The sequence below is a fragment of the Tigriopus californicus genome, chromosome 2 (genome assembly GCF_007210705.1).
Source record: "Tigriopus californicus strain San Diego chromosome 2, Tcal_SD_v2.1, whole genome shotgun sequence".
NCBI classification, from domain to species: domain Eukaryota; kingdom Metazoa; phylum Arthropoda; class Copepoda; order Harpacticoida; family Harpacticidae; genus Tigriopus; species Tigriopus californicus.
Window position 1 is genome coordinate 6,040,530 of NC_081441.1, and position 23,084 is coordinate 6,063,613.

General features: G+C 40.4%; 1 protein-coding gene across 4 annotated transcripts in view; it reads left to right on the forward strand.

Annotated features, from left to right (window-relative positions):
* Positions 1-23,084, forward strand: part of LOC131893130 (double-stranded RNA-specific editase 1-like) — a 46,237-nt gene that overhangs the window by 6,655 nt on the left and 16,498 nt on the right. For 3 of the 4 annotated variants that reach the window (XM_059243080.1, XM_059243078.1, XM_059243076.1), the window contains exons 2-4: positions 3,273-3,497; positions 8,239-8,555; positions 20,051-20,278. In XM_059243080.1, coding sequence (XP_059099063.1) covers positions 3,273-3,497; positions 8,239-8,555; positions 20,051-20,278 — 770 coding nt within the window. The remainder of the gene's footprint in view (positions 1-3,272; positions 3,498-8,238; positions 8,556-20,050; positions 20,279-23,084) is intronic. The other variant, XM_059243079.1, reaches the window with a different exon arrangement.

Here is a 23,084-nt window from a genome sequence, read left to right on the forward strand (position 1 = left end):
TTTACAATGTTTACAGTATATACATCTATTTCGTCCCATTCTGGGTTCTGGGGCCGCCATTCGAGGCGATGATCCACTAGAAGGGGGGGGGAGACCTGGGATCGAACCCATGAACCCGAGTTTAACTCGGTCGCGCGTTAACCAACTGCGCTAGAACCATTTTAAGATTTATTTGCGTATTTAACGTTGTTATGCACCTAGTAGAGAAACTTCGGATTAATCTTCAATCCGGATATATCGTCAATTTGGCTCGGTCCCGAGAGCGACGATATAAGCTGGTTCCACTGTATATCTTCATTAATTGAGGCAAACTTGCAATGCAACTATTGAAAATTCGCCATACAATTGTGAAAGATTCAATTTGTCCGAAAGAAGACAAACATAAAAAGTGCTACATTTAACGATTAAAACTCCATTGAATTGAGTGCGTTTGCCGGTTGAAAAATAAATCCTCAGCCAACCATTTGCCAGCTCTTTTTGTGATGTGATGTTGGTTTGACTAGATTTGTTGGAGTTAACCATAAAGGTTGACTGCAAGGTCTAGAGGGTGAAATTGTTCAAAAACAAAGGATGGCCTTCATACCCTTCCAACCTTCATTAGAAGTAAACCAAAAAACACACAAACTTATCTTAAAACCATCGCTTGGCTTCTGTGAAACCTTATTGTTCCACAATAGTTGCCTCCCAACTAAAATGTTGGTTTGAGTTTTCCTTTCGTCAGGCAAACACTTCACTTGAATCCAAAGTAGTTTCTGTGTTACTTTCTTGCTAACACAGGGCACAACGCAAACCACAAAGTCGTAAAATTGGCAAAGATTCGTAGGGCTGATGAGTTGTTTAGTTGGATTGAAAGGGATCAGAGATGCAGAGGAATCAATCTTATACCCCTTAAGAATTTGTTGGTATCCTATTGAGTTTGATACAAATAATGACTGCTGACTTGGAGGACTGTCTGGTTCTCAACTTAGGACACTGGCACTAAGACACGGTTCGGAAATTCGAGACCGCCCTTCAAAAGAAATGATGCTAAGATTTTGAACACCCATCAAACTGACGATAGTACCTAGTTTCTAAAACACTTTGAAACGAATTACTTGGCTGACTTGGCGCATTTTAAAAGCGCTCTTTTCTGGGCCACTTTTGATATATGCACATCATTCGCACGGTCACTGAAGATACGTCCCCTTACGAATATCAAACAAGGCTCGAAATTAGTCTTTCAACGGCTCTTTAAAACGCCCGCTGGAGCACCAGATTCAAGTTTGTTCAACACCCGTTATGACGGACAGAACGATTTCACTAAGAAGCTCTCCTATAAAACCTGATTTGCGGCTGTTTGTCCGAAGTTCATCAGCCATTCGTTCAAAACAGGTGGTCATTTTGGCACCAAGGGAGTCAAAGTTCACTCCTGCTCTTGATAATGCTCGACAATGGCACTTTCATTTCAAAAAGAAAGCGAAGAGTTCATTACACTGTACGTATATATGTATGTAGCAAACTTTTGTATCGAATGGTCCTCGTTGTCTGTAAGGTATCTGTTGGTGTGTTTCGATGCGAAGTTCTTCAATTTTTCTCGAATGAGATTCACAACCTTGCACTTGAAATGCTTCAAGCATTTGATCGGAGGTTTAAACACTCCTTATGTCCTGATGTCAATAACATTTCATCAAAACCAAGTGATTCTTAGACTCGAGCGCAATTTTTTTCGACACAAATTTCGGTTTTGGGAGAAAGGTAAACAGTTGAGACCAAACCAGGGTCCAAGAACAAAAAGCAATCACATTTCACTGTTTCAATCAATGAAATGTTTGTTGTCCAGTCAATTCCCATTAATTTGAATCGAATCTACCACAACTGACACTTGAAATATTAGATGATGTCTTCGTTTTGCCCATAAAAATCGTTATTACAAGCCCGAGTTGCTTAAAACCAATCTAATCCTAGACATTTCTACATCTGTGGTAAACGCTATAACTCTAACCCGGTCAAGGCAAACTTTCGTGGTGAATATTATCATATGCTTATACGCATCATAACATATTTATTATTATTATTATTTTGCAGACTTCCTTACCGCTACTGGTATTGGAATCCCAGTAGTACAAGACGAGAAATTTATTAATTTCATTGAACTTTTATTTGTATATATTATTTGATCGATCAACGAATTAGAGTTCGCTGATCTGGCTAACCCTTGAATATAAGGTTGATCGGGAATTTTAGTCAAGAACTTGTCCAAGTCTGACTGTAATCCTGCTACTGGATCAACGCCTACATACGCCCTACGCATATTTGAAGGCAGCAAATTGAACAATGAAGGAGCCCGAGAAAGAAGAGAGTTGGACTTCAGTTTTCGAACTAGCCTGGATTCTCGAGGGCTTGAAGGTGCTCTCAAAACGCACATTAAGCTCGTACGGTCACTACAATTGACGTTCAAACCTGGGTTGGGACAAAGCTCATTGAAAACGTACAATATCAGATACCTTTCGTACCTTCTCTGAATACTGTACAATCCGAACCTTTCTAACCTTTCATATGGTGGCTTTATCATTAAAAAGTAAAAAAAAACGAGCTAATTCCAACAACCAAGTAACCTGGTCTTACATGTTTTAAAAACCAAGGACTATCACTAATTTGATAAGTGTTTCAAATCTTAACATCATTTCATTTGAAGAGCGGTCTCGAATATCGGAACTGTGAAGTATTGTAGTATAAGTAAATATGCCCGCTCTATTAGCACCTTCAAGCCCTCGAGAATCAAGGCTAGTTCGAACAATGAAGTCCACTTCTCTTCTCTCTCGGGCTCCTTCATTGTTTAATTTGCTTCCGTCCAATATTCGTGGGGAATACGTACGCCTTGTTGATCCGGTTTCATCTTTCATGTCAGACTTGAACAAATTTTTAGAAAGCATTCCAGATCAACCCTACATTCAAGGAATAGCTGTCTACCAACTCGAACTCGTTAATAGACCAAATATTATATGAAGTCTAAAAGGTAATAAATAGTACTGGGGATTACATGCCCTTTAGCGGTTAGAAAAGTCCGTGAAAAACCAAACCAATATTGCAACTTCATCAACGGCCTTTACTTTTTAGGAAACTTTTGATGGAGCATTTCGAGCTTCGTGTCATGTTTATTTACTACCAACTACGGTATTGTTTGTAAATTCAATAAGATTCCATGGGAAAGTAAAAAAAAATGTTTTTGGAAAACCGCTGAAATATTGTTCGACTTGTCCTTAAACTTGATTTTCTGATATCTTTTTGAACAGATCGAAGAAAAAAGCCAAGCAAGCTGCAGCGTCAAAGGCGATCGCCAGTTTTGTCCAGTTAAAGAATGCACCTGCGCCAGTGTTCCAGCTCTCCTTCGACGTCGATATGCCGGACATGGAAAGTGTAGAAGCTGAAGTTTTAGGAAAAAATCAACCGAAAATGGTTGCTGACCAATGGGAGCCACAAGAAGATCAAACTGAGTTAGTTCATAAACTACCACTCAGGTATGTTCCATTTATTGATTATAGTTTGGTCAAAGAACTGTCCCTGTGGCACAGAAAGTAAATTGCCAGTAATAGTATTAAAATCACAGTTCTTCATCCTTCAAATTATGTAATCAAGCTTATAAATTTCCTTGGGACTCTCCTTTTAATACATTTTGCTTGGTATTGTTTGTTTTGCCGGACTTTTTTTTACCTCCACCGGGAATTAAATCCCAGCAGTATAGGATGAAAAACATATTTGTAACTCATTTGTTATTATATTCATATCATATATGAACCATAAACGAATAGGACTTCTGGGATCTGGATGAAACGTTTGATGAACAAAAACTTGTCCAAGTCTAACTTGAACCTGTCACTGGATCACACCCCTACATATTCCTGACGAACATTAGAGGGAAGCAAATTGAAGAGGGAAGGGAGGAGCCCAAGAAAGAAGAGGAATTTATTATTCTAACTAACCAGGACACTTGTAGCCTTAAAGGTGCTCTCAAAATACACGTTAAAGGCACGATTATACATTGGTGCTTTAATTTTCAGCGCGTTTCTTTCGAAAGCATTATTGTTTTTGATAACCTACTGTTTGCCCGACGTTTAGAGAATCTGTACAGCCGGTGAAAGATGCATTTAGGTTCTCAATATTTGGTACGTTTTCATAATTAACTCACCCCTTCGAGCTTGTTCCAGGCAATTTTAAACGAAGGACTTTGTCAGCCCCACCATTAAAACAGATTTTACAAATTCCATAGTATTCTTCATGTGTAATTGTTTGGCTCATGAAAAGTACCCAACATTTGGGACGAAAATAACAAAGAACCCAAATTGTAAATCGGAAATACCCTGACATTGCTATCGGACTTCCAAGAAAAGTTTGATCATTGAACATGCATCAAAAAAGAATAAAAATGAGTTTACTGTGGTCTTCTATAGCAGCTGAATTGGTAACCATGGAACATGGCCACTCCAACCAATCGAAGGCAGCCCCTCTCCAATTAGAAACCATACGTACCTTTACAGCCACTCGAGGCTTCTGCAGGACGCGAGTCTTTTGGTGGACTAGAGTCCGGCAAAAAGTGAAAAAATCTAACAACTCATACGAGTCCGACTTTGGCTGGACTCGCCCCAGCACTGCTCCCTTCTATCACTAATGCCAAGGAAATAAAAAAATTCAATGCTCATTAGCATAACATTGCATGTTTGAAAAAAAACAAACCTTTGATTTACCAAAGTATCGACAAAGTAAACAAACTGAAATATTGGTCATCTAAAATTTCATCAAAAGTAATTGTAACGAGAAACACCATTGTTTTCCATTTACGATTCAAAATATGAATCTTAAAATTTTAAAAAATAGCATGAAAGGCAGCCCAAACTCAAAACCCTAGATTTGCATGAAATTTGCTTGAAAACATGAAATATGCAATGTAAACGAAAAACCCATTTTATGACATAATGATGACGTTTTACAACACTTGATATCCAAAAGACAGGGCTGGTGGCATTAACTAATATGTCAAAATTGAGCTTTGTAACAATCGGGGGTGCTCGAATTTAGCACTACAGTCACTCAACCCTTAAGCGTAACGTGAAATCTATTGTTGGAGATATTTTTGACAATCAAAAATTATTTAGTACATTTTCTTAAACTGTTATAGCTTGTAAATCAATTCAAACCCCTAAAGAACTTCAGATGTTCATTGATTTTTTCGTCCAGTTTCATCGCTAATTGTATGGGAGAATTGAGCCAAAAAACCAAATTTAACCTCATAGCTCATGAGTAAGGATCGGACTTGAAATTGATTTGCACCTAGAGCAGCAATTCAAAAGAGATTTTCGTAACTGGTTTTCTTCTTTGGATAGTTCAGACTAGAGGGCTAGTCAGAAAAGCGACACTCACGAGATTTCTGAGATTTTTTTGCCTCCCTCGCTGCTGCCTGGTGTGTGCGATGGCTTTGAACGATCAGCTTTGAAGATATTTAGTTACGTGATTCTCAAAATCAAGTTCTGAATTCAGGGAGCCAGTGAGTTGATGGGTCGTTTGTCTGCTTTGGTTGAAACTGAGTAACGAAAGAGAAGTCGATCAGCCCGACACCCTGCTGCCCAACTACCAAAATGTGTTCAAAGCAAAGTCTCAAGTGTCTCAAGGGTTGGAGTGACTTTTCCCTGACAAGCCCTCTAGTTCAGACCATCCACACTGAGGCAAACCGATTACTCATTGTAACCCTCTTTGATTTCTGCTCAACGTGCAAATCACTTTCAAATCCGATCTTTACTCATGACGAAATGCGCTGGGGTTGAACGCGATCTAGCTTGTTTCCCTTTAGCGTCAATTAACAATGGGTCAAAAATATCCCGCTCAAATTCCTTGACTCTTCAAACCGGTTTGTTTTCTATGTACAGTCTCTCGTTGCACATTGAGTATGTATTGTTGTTCCTCTTGCCATTTACTCTTTCAGCTTTTCTTCCAGCATTTACTCTCCCCTGCTCCATTTGAAAAAAAGCACCTACCTATTCTTCCAACTTAATATGAAACAATGTTTAACATATATACCCACCCAAATCCCACATTTCCCACAAATGCCCCGTAATGCTTGTTGCTACTAACAAAAGAACAATTGGTCGCCTGATTCATTCATCTTACCCCCAAAACCTGTTTCACATACTCAACATTCTCCCAGGGGGAAGTAAGTAACTAGGGATGCGAGAATATACCAAAAAATAGCGGGCGTTTTCACTTACCGTGGCGGAAAAGTTAAACCTGAACGAACGATTTTGGCCTAATCTTAAGAGAGAATGGTTCTTGGATGGCAATAATTCTAGACTGCGAAACAAATTTATAAATTGGAATTGGAATTATTACTCTATTTGCTACATTATCAACAGTGCTATAATTGAGCGGAAAGGATCTATGTGTCAGATTGTGTGCACATGACAAATGTGCGAGATATTCCAGACAATTGCCCTCTTGTGGAAAAATGGAAGTTTACTGGCTTAATCTATCTCAGAACACCTCCCCATTTAAGACCCATAACCAAAACAAATTCTTTTATCACAGCAATGAAATACCCTTTAAAGTTTGACGGGAATCCCCGAACATTTCTCGGCATTTTTCTGGAGCGCAAAAGCATAAGAAACAACTCTTGTTTTATCCCTTTATTGAATTCTGGCCCACTTAGAAACTTATATGGCTAAAACATTATAAAAACTGAATATTTAAAAAATCTCATTTATGAAAACAGGAAGCACACTTGGTTAGAACGTCCTTGGAAACTATGATCGGATCTATATCACCACATCAAATTTAATGGCCCAATTTTCATCGTTTCTAGCTCCAAAATGCCCCGGATATGGAATATAATTATGAAATTTTTTAACTGAACTCTTAAAGAATGGATACAGATTTTCAATATAAAAAAATTCAAAGTAAAAGACCACTGTCTTTGATCTGATCAGACTTCGAATGAGGTCAAGGAATCCAGCTCTTGACTCGCTCAAGTCATGCTCATGACACGCATGTAAAAGAAGGGGCCGGGCTGAGCCCAAGGGTGGGTGGAAGATTCACTCGGGTCGACGTCTTAATTGTTTTAACGAGAAGAGATTAATCCAGAGATTGGCGGCCGACAGTGATGATCATTGATCAATATTCGATTGGTGTGTGACTACACAGCCAGACTACTGGAATCTTGGCCATTCCTACCAGATACTAATTTGTTTCATCTGCATAAGAAGAGAGATTGGCAGTAATGCTAAGCTTTTGAAGCGGGGCAATGAATATTATAAAAGGGGGGGGGGCTTAAGATGGAGCCCTGGGGAACACCTGACTTGACATCATGTATGTCACTGATGAATAAAGCTTCTTATCCAATGGAGAACCTTGCCTTGGATCCCAATGTCATGAAGTCAATTCAACAAAAGGCCTAGATGTACATCAAAGGCTTTGGCAAATTTGAGATGGACCTAATCAACTGACTCATGTCTCTCTAGTTCCTCGATAATTTGTTCTAAATGGCCAATCAGTTCGGTAACCGTGCTAAAATGTGCTCGGAACCAGCATACTGGCTAGGAGGAAGGACATAATGGCTTTGAAGAAGCTCTACAAGTTCATGATCTTCTCCAACACCTTTGCAATATTCGAAGTGAGAGAAATCGACCTAAAGTTACAAGGGAGCGATTTATCTCCCTATTTAAACACATTTGACCGACTCATGTTGATGGAATGCTATATCTTGAAAACATTAAACTGGAAGTACCAAAAATACTTTGGAGTATTGTTAATGTTTTTCAAGATATAACATTCCATCAATGTAAGACGTTCAAATGGACTCATGAATGGAAAAGAGATGTTGTTCAGACGTGAATAAAAAGTATGGTTGAAATCTATGGACGACTGTTTTAAAGATGCTGTGCTGAATTAGAAACATATCTGCCTTGTAACCCTTGCAACAACCAATGTTTTTTTAATTATCTTGTCATTATTGCTGAAGTGTTCTTCGACAAATTTTGTCCCTTTTGTCGCCTCTTAACCACTATAACAAGGCACTTTGATTGTTTTGTTGATAAAGTTGATGAATCATTATATACCAGAACCTATAGAAACTATGTTGGTAAGTGATTGTTTTTTTTAATGCTCAATGGTCTGTCTCAGTTCAATTCAAAAGCCCAAATTAGACGAGCGAAAGAAAATTGTGCAGGTTTTTCTCCGAAGTATGATAATTTGCTCGAATCCTTTTTTTACTTTCAGAAATCAAAGCAATGAGATTTTAAGTGGAAGTGAAAAACCATTGCTGGCGGTGAACAAAAATCCGGTTATGCTTTTAAATGAGCTGAGGAGCGATTTGAATTACGTTTTAATTGAAACTGGCAACTCACCACTTACCAAACGATTTGTTACGAAAGTGGAGATTGAAGGAAACGTATACGAAGGCTTTGGATCTAGCAAAAAGCAGTCAAAGCAAGCTTGCGCCAAAAGTGCTCTTAATATGCTTTACAACTACAACTTCACTCCAATACCTCAAATTATGTCACATATCGGCATATCTGGTGTCAGCGACATCACAGGTAAGATAATAAATTTGATTTTCAGTTATATAACTCATTGAAACTTAGTGTCAAAACGCTGAAAAGTGATAAGCCAAGAAGGTTTCCATTCATGGGTTCCAGTAGTGCTTCGAAATTTGGATAAGTCCAGCTTATTAGCAATTGCTAAGGATTGCAAAAGGTGCATTTTTTTCATCATTGGCTAGTTTTCAGGTTTTATGCATACTTGACGTGCGTGTTTCATCTTATTTGCACTTTTATTTACATTAACAGCAAACTTTTGACCAAAAATGATTTGAAATTGTCTTTACGACCTTTTTCAAGTTGATCATGGAATGTGGTCCTACAACAAGCAAAACGAGACTCCATATTAAGCTGTTAAACCGGCTTTTTCAAGAATTTTCCAAGATGTCCCACAGAACTTCGCTTTGACGATTTTTTTTCCTGTTATTTGTGTCTTAAATTTGTTTTGCGGATTTCCTTTCCTTTACTGGGATTGGAATCCCAGTAGTTCAAGACGAGAAGATTATTTATTATCCTTGACTTTTATTTTTATATATTATTTCATCGACCAACGAATTAGAGTTGGCGGATCCGGTGGATCTGGCTAACCTTTGAATATAAGGTTGATCTTTTTTTCGCCAAAATCTTGTCCAAGTCTGACTTCAATCCTGCTACTGGATCAACGCCTGCATACAACCTACGAATATTTAAAGGCAGCAAATTGAATAATGAAGGAGCCCAAGAAAAGAAGCGAGTTAGACTTCATTATTCTAACTAGCCTGGATTCTCATAGGCCTGGAGGTGCTCTCAAAACGCACATTAAGCCTCCTCGGTCACTACAATTGACGTTCAAACCTGGGTTGGGACAAAGCTCATTATTGCTTTTGAAAACGTACAATATCAGATACCTTTCGTACCTTCTCTGTATATTGTACAATCGTAACCTTTCTAATCTCTCCCAATATGAGAGCTCTCTCATATCCTCAATGCTCCTGGTAGGTCTTTGGACCTCTTTGGACTTGCTCGAGCTTTTGCAAACCTGCTCAACTAAATTGGGCCCAAATGGGCGAGGCATATTCAAGATGCGGCTGGACAATTGGCTTGTACAGAGTTCGCTAGTTAATATCTCTGGACTTAAATGTGCGATATATACAACCATGTGTTTGAAAAGCTTTGCCTACTTTCAACTTGATATGCTCATCGAACTTTCCATTATGTTGGAGGACTACACCTAAATCCTCCATGGATGAGACCTGCTGAATGCCCTTACCTTCATCATCTAATAGTGGAGTGTCTAATGGCGTAGACTTCCATTCCATTCAGTGCCATGTTACTAACAGCAACCCAAGAGTAAATTAGGTTGAGGACCTCTACCAGACAACCGAAATTCTGACCATTCCTACCAGCTACCACTTTTGTATCATCAGCCTAGGAAAAGATACTGACATTACTACTACTCAGCCTCTGAAGTGGAGCAATGAAGATAAGATGACGAAAAACAGAGGACCCAAAATGAGCTTTGAGGAACACCTGATTTGACATCATGTATGTCTCTAAGGGATCCTTCAACCTTAACCAATTGCTTCCCTACCAGAAATGAAACTTCTGAACCAATTCAGAACTTTGCCTTGGATCCCAATCTCATGGAGCCTGTTAACTAAAAGACCCTGATGTACCTGGTGAAAGGCCGATAAACTTTATCAACTGATTCATGGCTCTCTAGTCTCTCAATAACCTGCTCTATATGTTCAATCAGTTGGGTAACTGTGCTAAAATGTGCTCGGAAGCCATGCTGGCTAGGAGGAAGAACTTCATGAAAATCAAGTAATTCAACAAGTTTGGACTTCAAACACATTTGCAATGTTCAAAGTGAGATAAATCGGCGTATAGTTACTTGGGAGCGGCTTATCTCCCCCTTTGAAAATTGGAACAATATGAACTAGCTTCAGAGAAGAGGGAAACTTGCCCTGGTCCAAGATGCAACGCATCAAGTACGTGAAAACAGGAGCGAGAACCAGTGAGCATCTCATCATAAACTGAGATGTCACACCATCAGGGCAAGGAGAGCTCGAGGGTCTCAGGTCCCTGATGGGCTCTAAAGCATCTTGATCTGTGACAACACGATCATCTAAACGCTCAACTTGACAAGCCTTGCCAATCTCAACAAACTCATCAATAGAGCAATGGGCTGGTGTTGCTCTCAAACTCTTTGGAGTTGAAAGCACACTAGAGAACTGATCTCCAAGCATGTTGGCCATAACCTCTACCATGTCTATGGCTTCCCCGTTGACCTCAAAAGGCCCAACAGAGTGTTTCATTTTTCTCTTAGAGTTTGCATAAGAGAAAACGCCTTTGGATTCGACCTCACCTCTTGAACAACTCTACTTTCCTTTTTCAACTGATCTTTCTCAATGGGGGCCTTAATTCTACCTTGGATTAAATCCAACTTTATTTGAAGGCTAGCCACAACTACTGGATTCAAATTGCTCTGGAGCCTTTTTGCTAGTTTGCAATTCTTTTTGAACAAATTCTTCCTTTACCTCGGAATTTTAGCCTGTGCCCCGCCCTGTGGATTACGTTCATAGATTTCTAGAGTTGAACAGACGTCCTCAAAAACTAGAGTCATTTTGTCTAAGGCTACATTAACGGATGGTTCCTTTCTCAGCATTGAAATAAGGTCAAGCTCTCCTAACCTTTCTTTAATCAACGGCCAATGTTCATCTTTGAATCTGAACTAAGCCAGACCAACCCTTTCGGACGGTCTTACTCTAGAGCACACCGGCTTTTGAGTAATGGTCGACTCTATCTCGAGAACATGATGATCTGACAGATTACTAGGCGTCACATGGACATACTGGATCAAATCAGGGTCATTGGAAAAAAACCAAGTTGAGAACGCGATTCTCTCTAATGGCAACACCGACATGCTGGGAGAGATTGCTCAAGATCGCAAACTCCTCCAGCTTTTTGAATGACTGAGATGTCGATTTCGAAATGGGAATATACCCATCGGGACTAGCCTCCCACTCTACAATTTTACCCGGAAAATTGAAGTCCCCTACAATGAATACCTTTTAGCAATCTGACTGGTCCAACTCATTTCCTATGAACTTGAGAGCTGACAAGAACGAGCTTACTGAACAAGAGGGGGGGCCTATACATTGTCACAATGGACCAATCAAGACCTTGAAGACGACAAACTAAGACCTCTACTTCTCCATTTGACATTTTTACATGACTAATGTGCAGGTCATTTCTAACATATAGACATACGCCCCCAAAAGGAAAAATGGGATTGTCATATCGTACTCTATCACATCGAACTAAATTGAAACCAACCCCATGGCCAGCTCTTCATCTAAGACCCTTGGTCGAACCCAGGCTTCTGTCAAGGAAATGAACGAGACCTGCTTATCTAAAAAAGCTAGTTCCTCAAGAACCTTGATCTTTGTACTGCCTTTTTTGGAAATAAGACCATGCACATTCATTTTACGTCTTTCGATGGACTAGTGCTATCAAATCTTTGACTATGTCTTCTAACCTTTAAAAATCTTAAAACCTTTTTAAAAATCTTAACCTTTAAAAAAGCTTAGCTTTGGCAGAGGAAGAGAGAACCTTTTAGGAAAGGGTAAGACAGGGGGAGAGGAAACACTGGCCGCTACCGGAGCATACGATCTAAAAGATGCATTGGGCTCATGACGACCAAAGGGGGGATTAGGGCTACAAACTTTGGGCAGAAGAAAGGTTAAAGGAATTGAGGATGAGTTTTGAGGAGAGGGAGGGGAACAAGAGGAGGAAAAGAGGGAAGGAGAGAAGAAGGGGGTGGGGTAAGTCTGTTGAGCGACTTGACAATGAGGTTAAGACAACTGTTGTCTCTTGCTCCAAATGCCCCTTGATGGGCTTTTGTGCATTTGAATTTGAGGCATACCTTGTGCCTCAATGATCTCATGCACATAAACGGGTGGAAAAAGCTACGCCCCTGTTTGGAACCGCCCTTCTCATTGAACTTGAGAAGGTATACTCTTTCTGACTTGTTTGATTACCTTGACTAAAGGAGGTGGATCTAGCAAATCAAGAGTGTCAGTGCTACTGTCCTTATTGCCTTCCCTTGACTTGTTCATCCCACTGTCAAGTAGTGGCTGGGTGTGACCAACCCAAGCCATCAAAGCTTCCATTATAAAAGGCTTGTTGATGGAGGACCGAGTTTTCCCATCCAATACCAACTCATGGCAGTTCCTTGCCCCTTCAAAAAGTCCTTTCGATAATGCTTCCTTGATTTTTGAAAGCAAGCCTAATTGAGAAATGCAAAGTAAAAGAAACCTTGTAGAGACCTGATCAATGATGGAAAAAAAAATCTGGAACCTTCATTCGTCAACTAGAGGGAAATCGTTAGAAATGGACAAGACGAAAATCACAAGGTGAAGAAGAAATTAATGACAGAAATAGAAGGGCAATAGGAAAATGAGTTGGGGAAGAAAAAGATGGCAGAAATTGGAGGGCAAGAGGGAAGGTAAACAGGTGCGACTGAGAACCTGAGGTACAAGTAAACAGCACACACAAGCTGGGTGGAAACCATAGATAACTTCATATATAGATCGATCAAGGGCGCTGCGATCGCATGTTTTCGTCTCAGCTGTCGCTGGTGGAAAAAATGTTTCATTCGTAGTCAACCTACTTAGGACAACTATGGTACAAATTTGAATCGTTGACGGCTCGTCCAAATTCAGAGTAGAAACCCCTAATACGACTCCTTGCCAAGGAATTACTCTCGTTCAGCACGCTTCATAAAGCGGGTTTGAGTAAGTTGTCCAAACACATTTTTTGGAACTAAATATTGAAGAGGTTAAAATGGGGCTTAAGTTAAAGTTTTCATCTATGTGGTGGAAACACTTAATTGAAACCCAAGGAACAAGCCTGGGTTTAGGCTCACCTCCAGAGGTGTCGGAATTACCTAGATCACGTAAAGGCGCAATCATGTCGCCCACATTCAAGCTCATTGTTGGGAGATTGAAACGAAATTCAGAATGCCTCATCATTGCGTTGCAATTTCGGATACATTTTGTTACACTTTCGAGATTTTCGAGATGTGTTTTAGCAACACAAGGGCAATCAATAGAGTACGTGATTTGCTCTACTTATGTCGGAATCTTTCTTTGACATGTTACGTGTATTCTGACAAAAAAAGGATATTTTTTATTATTATTTTACCGCTCTTTCTACCTGTATATTTGTAAGATTCAAAAGAAATTAAGATTAAAGAGGAATAACCAACGTTTCATGAGAATAATTCAATTTGCCTGATGTGAGATTTCACGAAATATCTGTGTCCCCTTTCCACCAGCGTCAGCTGACCTGAAAACATGCTCATGCGGTACAGCTCCTGTTGAACTTAAGCATTCTAGTTATGGTTTTCTATGGTGGAAACCAAGGAGGAAAGTACTCCCTGGGGAAAGACAAAGAGAAGAAACTATGTATGGGGCTAGCAACAGGGGAGAAGAGAAGAGAGACCAGTCGGTCGACTACGATGACCTACTCTTGGCTGGCCAGCTAGCTAGTCTCAGCCAGCATACACCAAGTCAACTACAGGAAGGAAAAAAAATCAATGGAATGGAAAAGAAGGTTCTAGAACCTTATTTTGTATTGAAAATGCCAAACTAAAGCGATTGAATAAAAGAAAAATCAACAACATTTACACGCACAGGAAATGAACAAACCAAACAATGATAAAACGAAATACTCCTTAAATCAAAAAATACATGAAATAACCTAGGACTGTTATAGAAATATTGACAGACGAAAAAACAGAAATACGACATGAACATAAGAATAAAAGACATAAGACTAAACTACTAGTGATAAGAAGAAGAGAAAGCTAAAGCAGAAATTTGTTTTACCTTGAGCAACAACGCGACCACTTACACAACACAAAACAACACACGAATCTCCCTTCACCACTTCTTTGGGAAACTTGGAAACTGACAAAAAAGCCTCCTCTGTTGCTCAAACTGCAGAAAATAGCATTCTGTCATAGCAATAGTCCTCATACCCATCGCTTAAAAGTTATCTTGATCACTGTGGGCATTTTTTTGTCGTTCCAGCTAAAGCGTTTTTCAGTTTTTGGGAATTTTTCCTTCAAATTGTGCAGCTGAATTGGCCAATGTGTGGCCTCCCCAAAAATTGTTGGGAGTGACCTTAACAAGGTTCTATGAGGCATAGATTTTACAAAGCAGTAAGCAAAGTTTGATAAGGCACAATTACAAGCTTTGGTCCTTTGTTCCGGCAATTAACCTTTTGCAACCCTTGTAATTTCATCAAGCATTTTCATTTTGAACGGTTTTTTTGTATTATCGGCAATTTTTAACGCACTCTTATTTGCAGAATTGGCCACATTTATTTGCACTTTTTGCACATCCTTTGTAATTACCTGATCTTACATCTAACTGACTCCATTGACAAGTGAAAGGCAGGATGTCAAATTCAACATACTTCTTTGTCAAGAAATTAATACTTTCCTGATGATGCGTAAGTTTTGTGACTTCATGAAGTTACCGGGAGAAGAGTGTAGGAAAGGTGTCTATTAGCGTCGATCATTATTGGCCAGTATCTCTTCTTACCACTGAACATACAAAGTTAGCTCTGAATAAAGCCTTGCAAAGGACTTAGATCGAATAAATCTTGGGGCCCCGAGTCCTAACTTCTCGTGCGAGTCAAGCTGGAGAAGTATCAGTAATTTAGTATCCAGTATTTGAGAGGGAAGAGGCTGAAAATGACAAGAACCAAAATAAGATGGAATGGATCGAGTCCCTGGTGGATGAGGTGGTGAAAATGCTTTTGGTCGAGGAGACGCAGGAACAAACCTGAGCTCCAAAGTCGCACTCTGAGTAGTCATGCCACCAAGCGGATGGATATTCCCTAATTGAGGAGCCCTGAGGATCTCTGAAAGGTCTCTGTTTGAGACTGGCACACTCATTTTGAAAATTTTATCTCTATGACCCAATCGTCTGAGGAGTGCAACCCAGGCATGGTATTCTTCGAACTTCCATTCAGTAAGACTAGACATAGCTATGGGGTGATATTTGTATGATTTCAAATTTCCTGTTTGTTTCCCTAACTTTGCTCTCTGTAATTTTTATGCTCATTATCATTCCTGGAAAATAAAGCTCTCTAGCTTATCTCGTCTTTATCTAACTTGACCAACCCATGGCGCAGGTGTGGAGCACTTTACCGGAGTGAAATTGAACGTATGTGCGAGTTCCAGACGCCATTCGACTGCATAAGTTTTGTTTTGTGGTTGAAAATGTCACCGAAAGTCGAGATCGACCCTACGGAAACGAGGACAATTCCGTTTCAAAGAAAATCAGACATTTAATGCCTGGAAACCCACCTTTTCCGATCTTCATGTAGTGGATCCCAATTCTTTAAAGGCATGTTTGGAGGCCGAGCTTCAAACTGTCGAGGAGTATGTCAAGACTTCAATGACATCACATGGTGAAGTTCAATGTGCGATGGGAGCCGCCGATGATGTCGAAGACCAACAGAGAGTCCGTAAGATAGAAAAAGCTCCATTAAGTTCATCAAGATCCAGGGGGTAAATGATGGCATTCCAGCGCGTCAATGAGCTTATTGTATTCGGCGTCAATCCATTCAGATTTCTGTAGGAATTCACGTCAGGTTTCCCTTTCAACCATTGGAATTTCAGAGAGGGTTGCAATGTGTGAGATGCCGGCACTCGCTCGAAAAACGGGAGCGTGTGAGAGAGCATCAGCAATTTTATGCTGCTTTCCTGCACTTCATAAAATGGAAAAGTTGTAATCAATAAGTCTCTCCCGCAATGAGGAAAGATATTTAAGGGTTAGGTGATTCCTTTTTTCTTAACGCAAGGAGATAAAATAGTGTCACAGGACCGGTCGGGCACTCTTAGGCGGCTTGGACTAGCTTGAGCGTTACACGAATCGTTCTCCTTTTTTAGCACTACCGTGGCCTTAACCATGAATATAATCGTTTTGAATCAAAAAGTAAACTCTTTGGCACACTTTTCATCCAAAAAAAAGTATTTATTACTTGCCTAAGACAAATATGAGCGTCAGGTACGATAAACTTGTCAAATAGACGGAACTGATCATCAGAGTGAGTTTGGCTTTGCCGCTGTGATAGTACGAGCCACAGAGGAGCTAGCCAGTAGATTTAATGACAAACTTAAAAAGCAGATATTTGGCTCATGGGTGAGTTGTTGATAATTTTTGAATGAAACGTGTGCCAAAGAGTATATTCATTGCTTCAAAACTATGACATTCATGATTAAGGCCATGGTCGTGCTAAAAAATACATGTAACGGCTCTAGAAAGCCCAAGCCACCTAAGAGTGCCCGAACGGCCCTATGACGCTACATGGAATCACCTAAGCTTTAAAGATCATTCCTCATTGTTGCAACGGGTATTTGCCTAGCAGTGTGACGTTGAATGGGCCGGACGTTGATGGAATCATCCAGCTGTATGGACATTTTTGGACTCTTGATAGTGGGCAACGAATTGCCGAGCGTGGTCACTAGAACATCCTTGAAATCCTTCTTGACACGATCAAATGAATCACTCCGAGAAATAATTCCCCCGACTGATGCGTAAGAGAAGTCTTTTGGTATAACGTTCATGGTTATGATATCCTGCCAAGAGATAAGTGACTTTTCTATATCAGGCGAAGTGATGGCGCCTATTACGTCGGGGGTACATTTCTTGACCTCAAGCTTTAACAAAACGGTCCCATCATTCCGGACGACCGTGTCATTTGCAGCAGGTAGACTAGTCTTGAATGGACGAAGGATCATATTGCGTCCTTTGAGAACATCAGTTTTGATAACAGATCGGATGGCCTTGTATCTGGTATTGCGTCAGGAAAAAACTTAAAACCATCCAACCATGCCAACTGGAACTCGCTGGTAGACCAAATATTACATAAAGATGGAAAGGTAATAAATAGACGAATTATAACTTCAGCAATAGTTAGAAAAGTCCGTGAAAAATCAAACCCAGAAATAAAGAAATTACCTTCATTTGAAAATTACGAGTTCGGCAATTGGGATGATGGCTTACAACAGAGATAGTAGCCATCGTTCTATACGGCGATTATCGGGGGTTGTTGGACGTCTTGGTTCTCCTGACAGATGTGAGTTCTGTGTAGGCATTGAGTCTTGGAATGGTTTCTAAACCCACATCCGTAGCATTTAATATATGTTGTGTTGCCTTTGATTGCGTGGATGGAAAGACAGAAAATAGAAACTGCGATTGATTCCCCCAGCTTCACCTCCGCCCCATCTTTGGGGTAACCATATTGTCGGGCATGGTGACGCGTTTTGTTACCAGAAAGTGGGGTTACTAGCACGCTGCGCCATGGTGTAATAATGGAATTCATTATTATTATTATAACATTCTAAATACATATTCTCCGTTGTACTTTTACTACGGCTGATCTGGCTGATCATCCGTAGCATTCAATATGGGTTGTGTTGCCTTTGATTGCGTGGATGGAAAGACAGAAAATAGAAACTGCGATTGATTCCCCCAGCTTCACCTCCGCCCCATCTTTGGGGGTAACCATATTGTCGGGCATGGTGACGCGTTTTGTTACCAGAAAGTGGAGTTACAAGCACGCTGCTCCATGGTGTAATAATGGAATTGAGGCCGAAGTATCAATTCCATTTCCGGCCAGCCAATTTTGCCATGAAAGCCAGATCAGTCGGATTATAACGGATTGGGTCCTATCCACTGACTCATTACCTTAAAGCCGCCAATAACCATCACCTTCCCTGTCAAATGGCGTCTGTAATAGTGGCGGGCCCTTATTTGTTTCTGAAAACTTAGCTTATTTTAGTCAGTGCCATCTGTTATGTTACCTGTATGCAAATATACATATAGTCTTAATCTTGTTTATGCTCTCTCTATATTACTTGTTTACGTTGCTGACATGACCTTTAGACTACATATGGTTGTCATATTTCGTCCTGTACTCTGTTATTAAATAGTTTGTGATGTTATTGGAGAATTGCCGTCCATTTATTCACGATTATAATGAATTGAAAAATAGGTTGGGAATTCGTTTCAAAATAATTGGTGTATGATTTCTAGTAAAAATGAATTTCGAAAATATTTGGCAAGATTAAAGACCTTGTTGGAAAGTGAAACATTCTCATCATGATAGTGCCCATCGGTGTAGTTTTAAATTTTATTCCTTAGTTTTCCCAAAGTTCATTCTTCTAATTATCTTTGGTTTACTGTGTATAACAGGAATTTTGAATGGATTTTAGACCCATCGGACAGTCATTGCCATCACTTGCAAGTTCATTTGATTAGAAATCGAAAACAAAATATTTGTCAAACTATTTTAATCGCGAGGTTTCACATGTAGTGGGCTCAGAAAGAATTTTTTGTCAAACTCAAAATATTCTAAAATTGTTGGGCAAACTTTCTGACATAATGTTTCTCTTGTAGACGCACAATTAGTCATGTGTCACAAAAAGTGTCAGTCACGCTTCTTCATGCCCTCTCAGTGGCGCCCCCGTACGATAAAAACCGACTCGATTTTATGCACTATTATCCATTGACGGCAATTATTTAATTATAAGAGCAAGAAGTAGTTCACCTAGGTAGTATTATCATGTGTCATGATTGCAAAACATGTGAAAACAGTCAGCTGAAAAGCGACCGTTTCAAGTCCTTATTTCCCCCAGGCTAACTAGCTTCTCTTTTTGAAAACGAAAAATTCCATTTCCTTTTCAATTAAATCCATTTGCAAATCTACTGATGGAAAAAAAGTATGACAAAATGAGCTCTTCAATGTCGAAATGGCAAACTTGATTATGGTTTAACAGATCGGTCGGGCACACTAGAGGGCTAGTCAGAGAAACGACACTCACGAGATTTTTGAGTTTTTTTGCCTCCCTCGCGGCTGCCTGGTGTGTGCGATGGGGATCGGCTTCGAACACATTTAGTTACGTGGTTCTCAAACTCAAGCTCCGAATTCAGGGAGCCAGTAAGTTGATGGCTCGTTTGTCTGCTTTGGTTGAAACTGAGTAACGCAAGAGAAGTCGATCAGCCCGACCGACACTCTGCTGCCCGACTACCAAAATGTGTTCAAAGCAAAGTCTCAAGTGACTTGGTTGGAGTGACTTTTCTCTGACAAGCCCTCTAGGGCACACTAACATCCCCTGTACCTTTTCGGATCGTTAGTTGATGACTTGAACTTAATTACCTACTGCCATTGTTTGCCAGTAGCTTCCTTGACACTTTTATCAATCCAATCCAATTTTTTCTTTTGATTGAACTTAGGCGCCATAAAATGTTTTAAAACATGATATTAAGTATTTTATGCTACTCTTTTCTTGTTTTTTTTCCTTCAGGTTTTTGTGGACATTGTCATGTTATAAATACATGTTTTTTGTAATTTGAAAAGGTCGAAATCTCTTTTACATACTTGAGGGCTATGAACACCATTGTTAAGAAGCCTTATATTCGTTCTTCTAGAGCACGATTTCCTGTCGCAGTCAGTTGCAGACCGAATCGGAAAGCTTATAATGGAGAAATATGCTATGCTTATGGATGACAAGCCACAACACTATCGCCGCAAAGTACTTGCAGGCGTAGTAATGACCATGGATGAAGATATGAACGAAATGCACGTTATTTCAATTTCCACTGGAACCAAATGCGTTAATGGAGAACACTTGAGCATTTCGGGAAAAGCACTAAACGGTAAGTTGATATTGATACAAAAATGTACATAGGCATCTTTATTTGCGACTCCAGGTCATATCAAATCGAGTGATAAAAAATGGACGAAAGTGCAAAAATATCCACACAAGCAGTCAACCAGTAAATTTTAAATTATTTGAAATATATATGCTCGGATTCGCAAATAAAACGGGTCCAGGCCTTAACATATTTTTGGACCAACAGTGATTTACGAACTTGCTGCAGGTAGCGTCAATGTATTTGATGGGGTGGAGTATGGGAGACACAGGTCAAGGCCAAAGGGGGAAATTAGAATGAATTGGGTCCCGTAGAATTGAAGAGTTGAAGGAAGAGAGAACTTCTAAATGCCAATGGGAATTAATTTCTTCTTAAGTTCATTTGCAGAGCTTTTGATGTGACAACCAAGATTCACACATTCGTTGAGCATCACATTGAAACATCATTGCTTGATAAAGAGGGCAAGGCAAAAGAAGTTTCAATTGCAAATACAATTAGAACATTTACCGGTATAGTATTTTTTTGGTTCCAATTGCATAGAGCAAATAGAATTAGAACATTTACCGGTATAGTATTTTTTTGGTTCCAATTGCATAGAAAAGACACCTATAGATCGCAATGTTACGCAAAAAGATGGGTTTGAGCCTCGAGGCACCCTAGTCCGACGTAAGAACAATCAAGGTTAAATTTTGAGGCTAGCTGAGAAGTTTCCAGCAATGTCGACCACAATTGAAAATATAAATTGGCACGACGAGGTGCATTCTCCCCTGATCATGTAGGTACAAATAAACCATAAAAACCTAGTTTCTTTTATCCTCTCGAATCACCCAAATTCAGCCGACCAAAACATCAATAACAAAAACATAAGTCCAGACGTGCAGCCGAGTTTCGTGATGAAAATAAATTTAAAGCTTAGTCGCAACAGAGACTCCCCCAGCAGCGCATCGGGGCACTCAATGCCGAATCAGCGCGATACCGTAGCGTGATAAAGCCTGTACAAAACGCGGCGGTGGCCCCGACACGGGTGCGAAGGGGTGAGAATTCTTCCTCCCTGTCTGCAAGGACCGAAGGATCCTGATCTTTGAATAGGACAGGTGAAGGCGGCACATTAGGTGTTGGGCTCAAGAAGGTTGATGGGGAAAAAGACGGTGACAAAGAGGTCATACAAGGAGAACGCTAAGGCAGACAAAGGGCGATGTGTGGATATAATCAGCACCATGGTCACATTTGAGTCAAGCAACTGAAAAATTTGTTGGGGCGGCCACCAATATCCTGGGTGAAACATTTGGCTTTGCGGCTAAGGACCCGAAAGGAGCCGTCAAACAGCGGCTGAAGTGGCCCTCGGTGGCTTTCATGGTGCACAAACGCGGATTCCAAGTGGTGGAGCCAATTACTCTGAGTTCGAAAATATTCCAGAAGAGATATGGCGAACTTCAGATTTTCAAACTAAACTGTTCAGACATATAGCAATGAAGTCATGAGAAGTGTTTCGTCGAATTTCCAACTACACGTGTTCTGTGACGCAAGTCTGGAAGCTTTGTCCGCCGTGTGTTATCTACAAGTGAAGTTGAGTGAAACTATCAAAACAAGAATTATAATTCCAAAACTAGGGTGGCCCCGGTGGCCCCCACGAGACCGTTGACCATTGCCAAACTCGAATGGAATGCTGCGTTGCCTGACGCTCGATTGGCGAACACCAGGGGAGGCCTTACGGGAAAAAGTGACAAGACGAACCTATTTGACCGATTCGTCTGCCGTTCGAGGCTGGTTACGTGCAACAGCCTCTTTCTACAAACCATTTGTGAGCCATCGCGTTGGCGAAATTCAAACTTTAGTTCTTCCTCAAGAGTGGTGATATGTACCAGGAGACCTGAACCCGCCGGATTACGCAACTCTATCTCAATTCCAAGACCAAGCAACTGAAAAGGATTGGATTGATGACCCTCGGTTCTTGCTCCAAGTCGAAGAAATGTGGCCCAAGGATTAGATATTCCAAAGATTCTAGATAAAATCAAAAGGGATTTCCAAAATTTCCAAGTGTCCTCAGAAAGGTTGGACGGTAATATAGGATGGTTTGAGGGAGTCAAGGATCTCGAAGCAGCTGAGAGAAAGCTTCAAGAGGAGGTGGGAGATGAATCCAACATCTCTGAGATTCCCATCAAGAAGAGCCAAGGAGAATCCTTCCCCTCAGAACTGGAGATCTTAACACGAAAGATCCCCACTACCTAAGATATCAAGAATTCTTACCTTAACTCCTTTCTTCAACCCCAAGGGAATCATTCGAGTCGGTAGAAGAATCAGTAGGGCTCCGGTTCCATACAAACAACGTTTCCTCATTATTTTAGACTCACGTCAACCATTTACTAACCTCATGTTGGATTTCGAACATCAAAACTCCAATCACCCAAGAGTAAACCACGGATTGGTTTTACTGCGGCAGAAATGTCATGTGTTAAAGGGACGAGAAGCGATAAAGAAGTGCCTTAAACAATGCATTCACTGCCAAAGACCGTGCACTCTACTTATGTCGGATCTCCCGACTGAAAGTTGGACGTACCCTCTTCACCATTAACCAACACCTCTGTCGATTGTTTTGGGCTCTATCACGTGTTGATTGAACGGAACAAAAGGGATAAATGTTGGGGTGCCATATTTACCTGCTACACTCGCGCCGTACATCTTGAGTTATTGCGAGGTATGAGCGAAGAAGATTTCTTGGCTGGTTTCCGAATCTTTGAGAATTTGAGGGGAAGACCTCGGACCATGTACTCTGCTAACGGCACAAACTTTGTGGCTGCCAAAAAAGCTA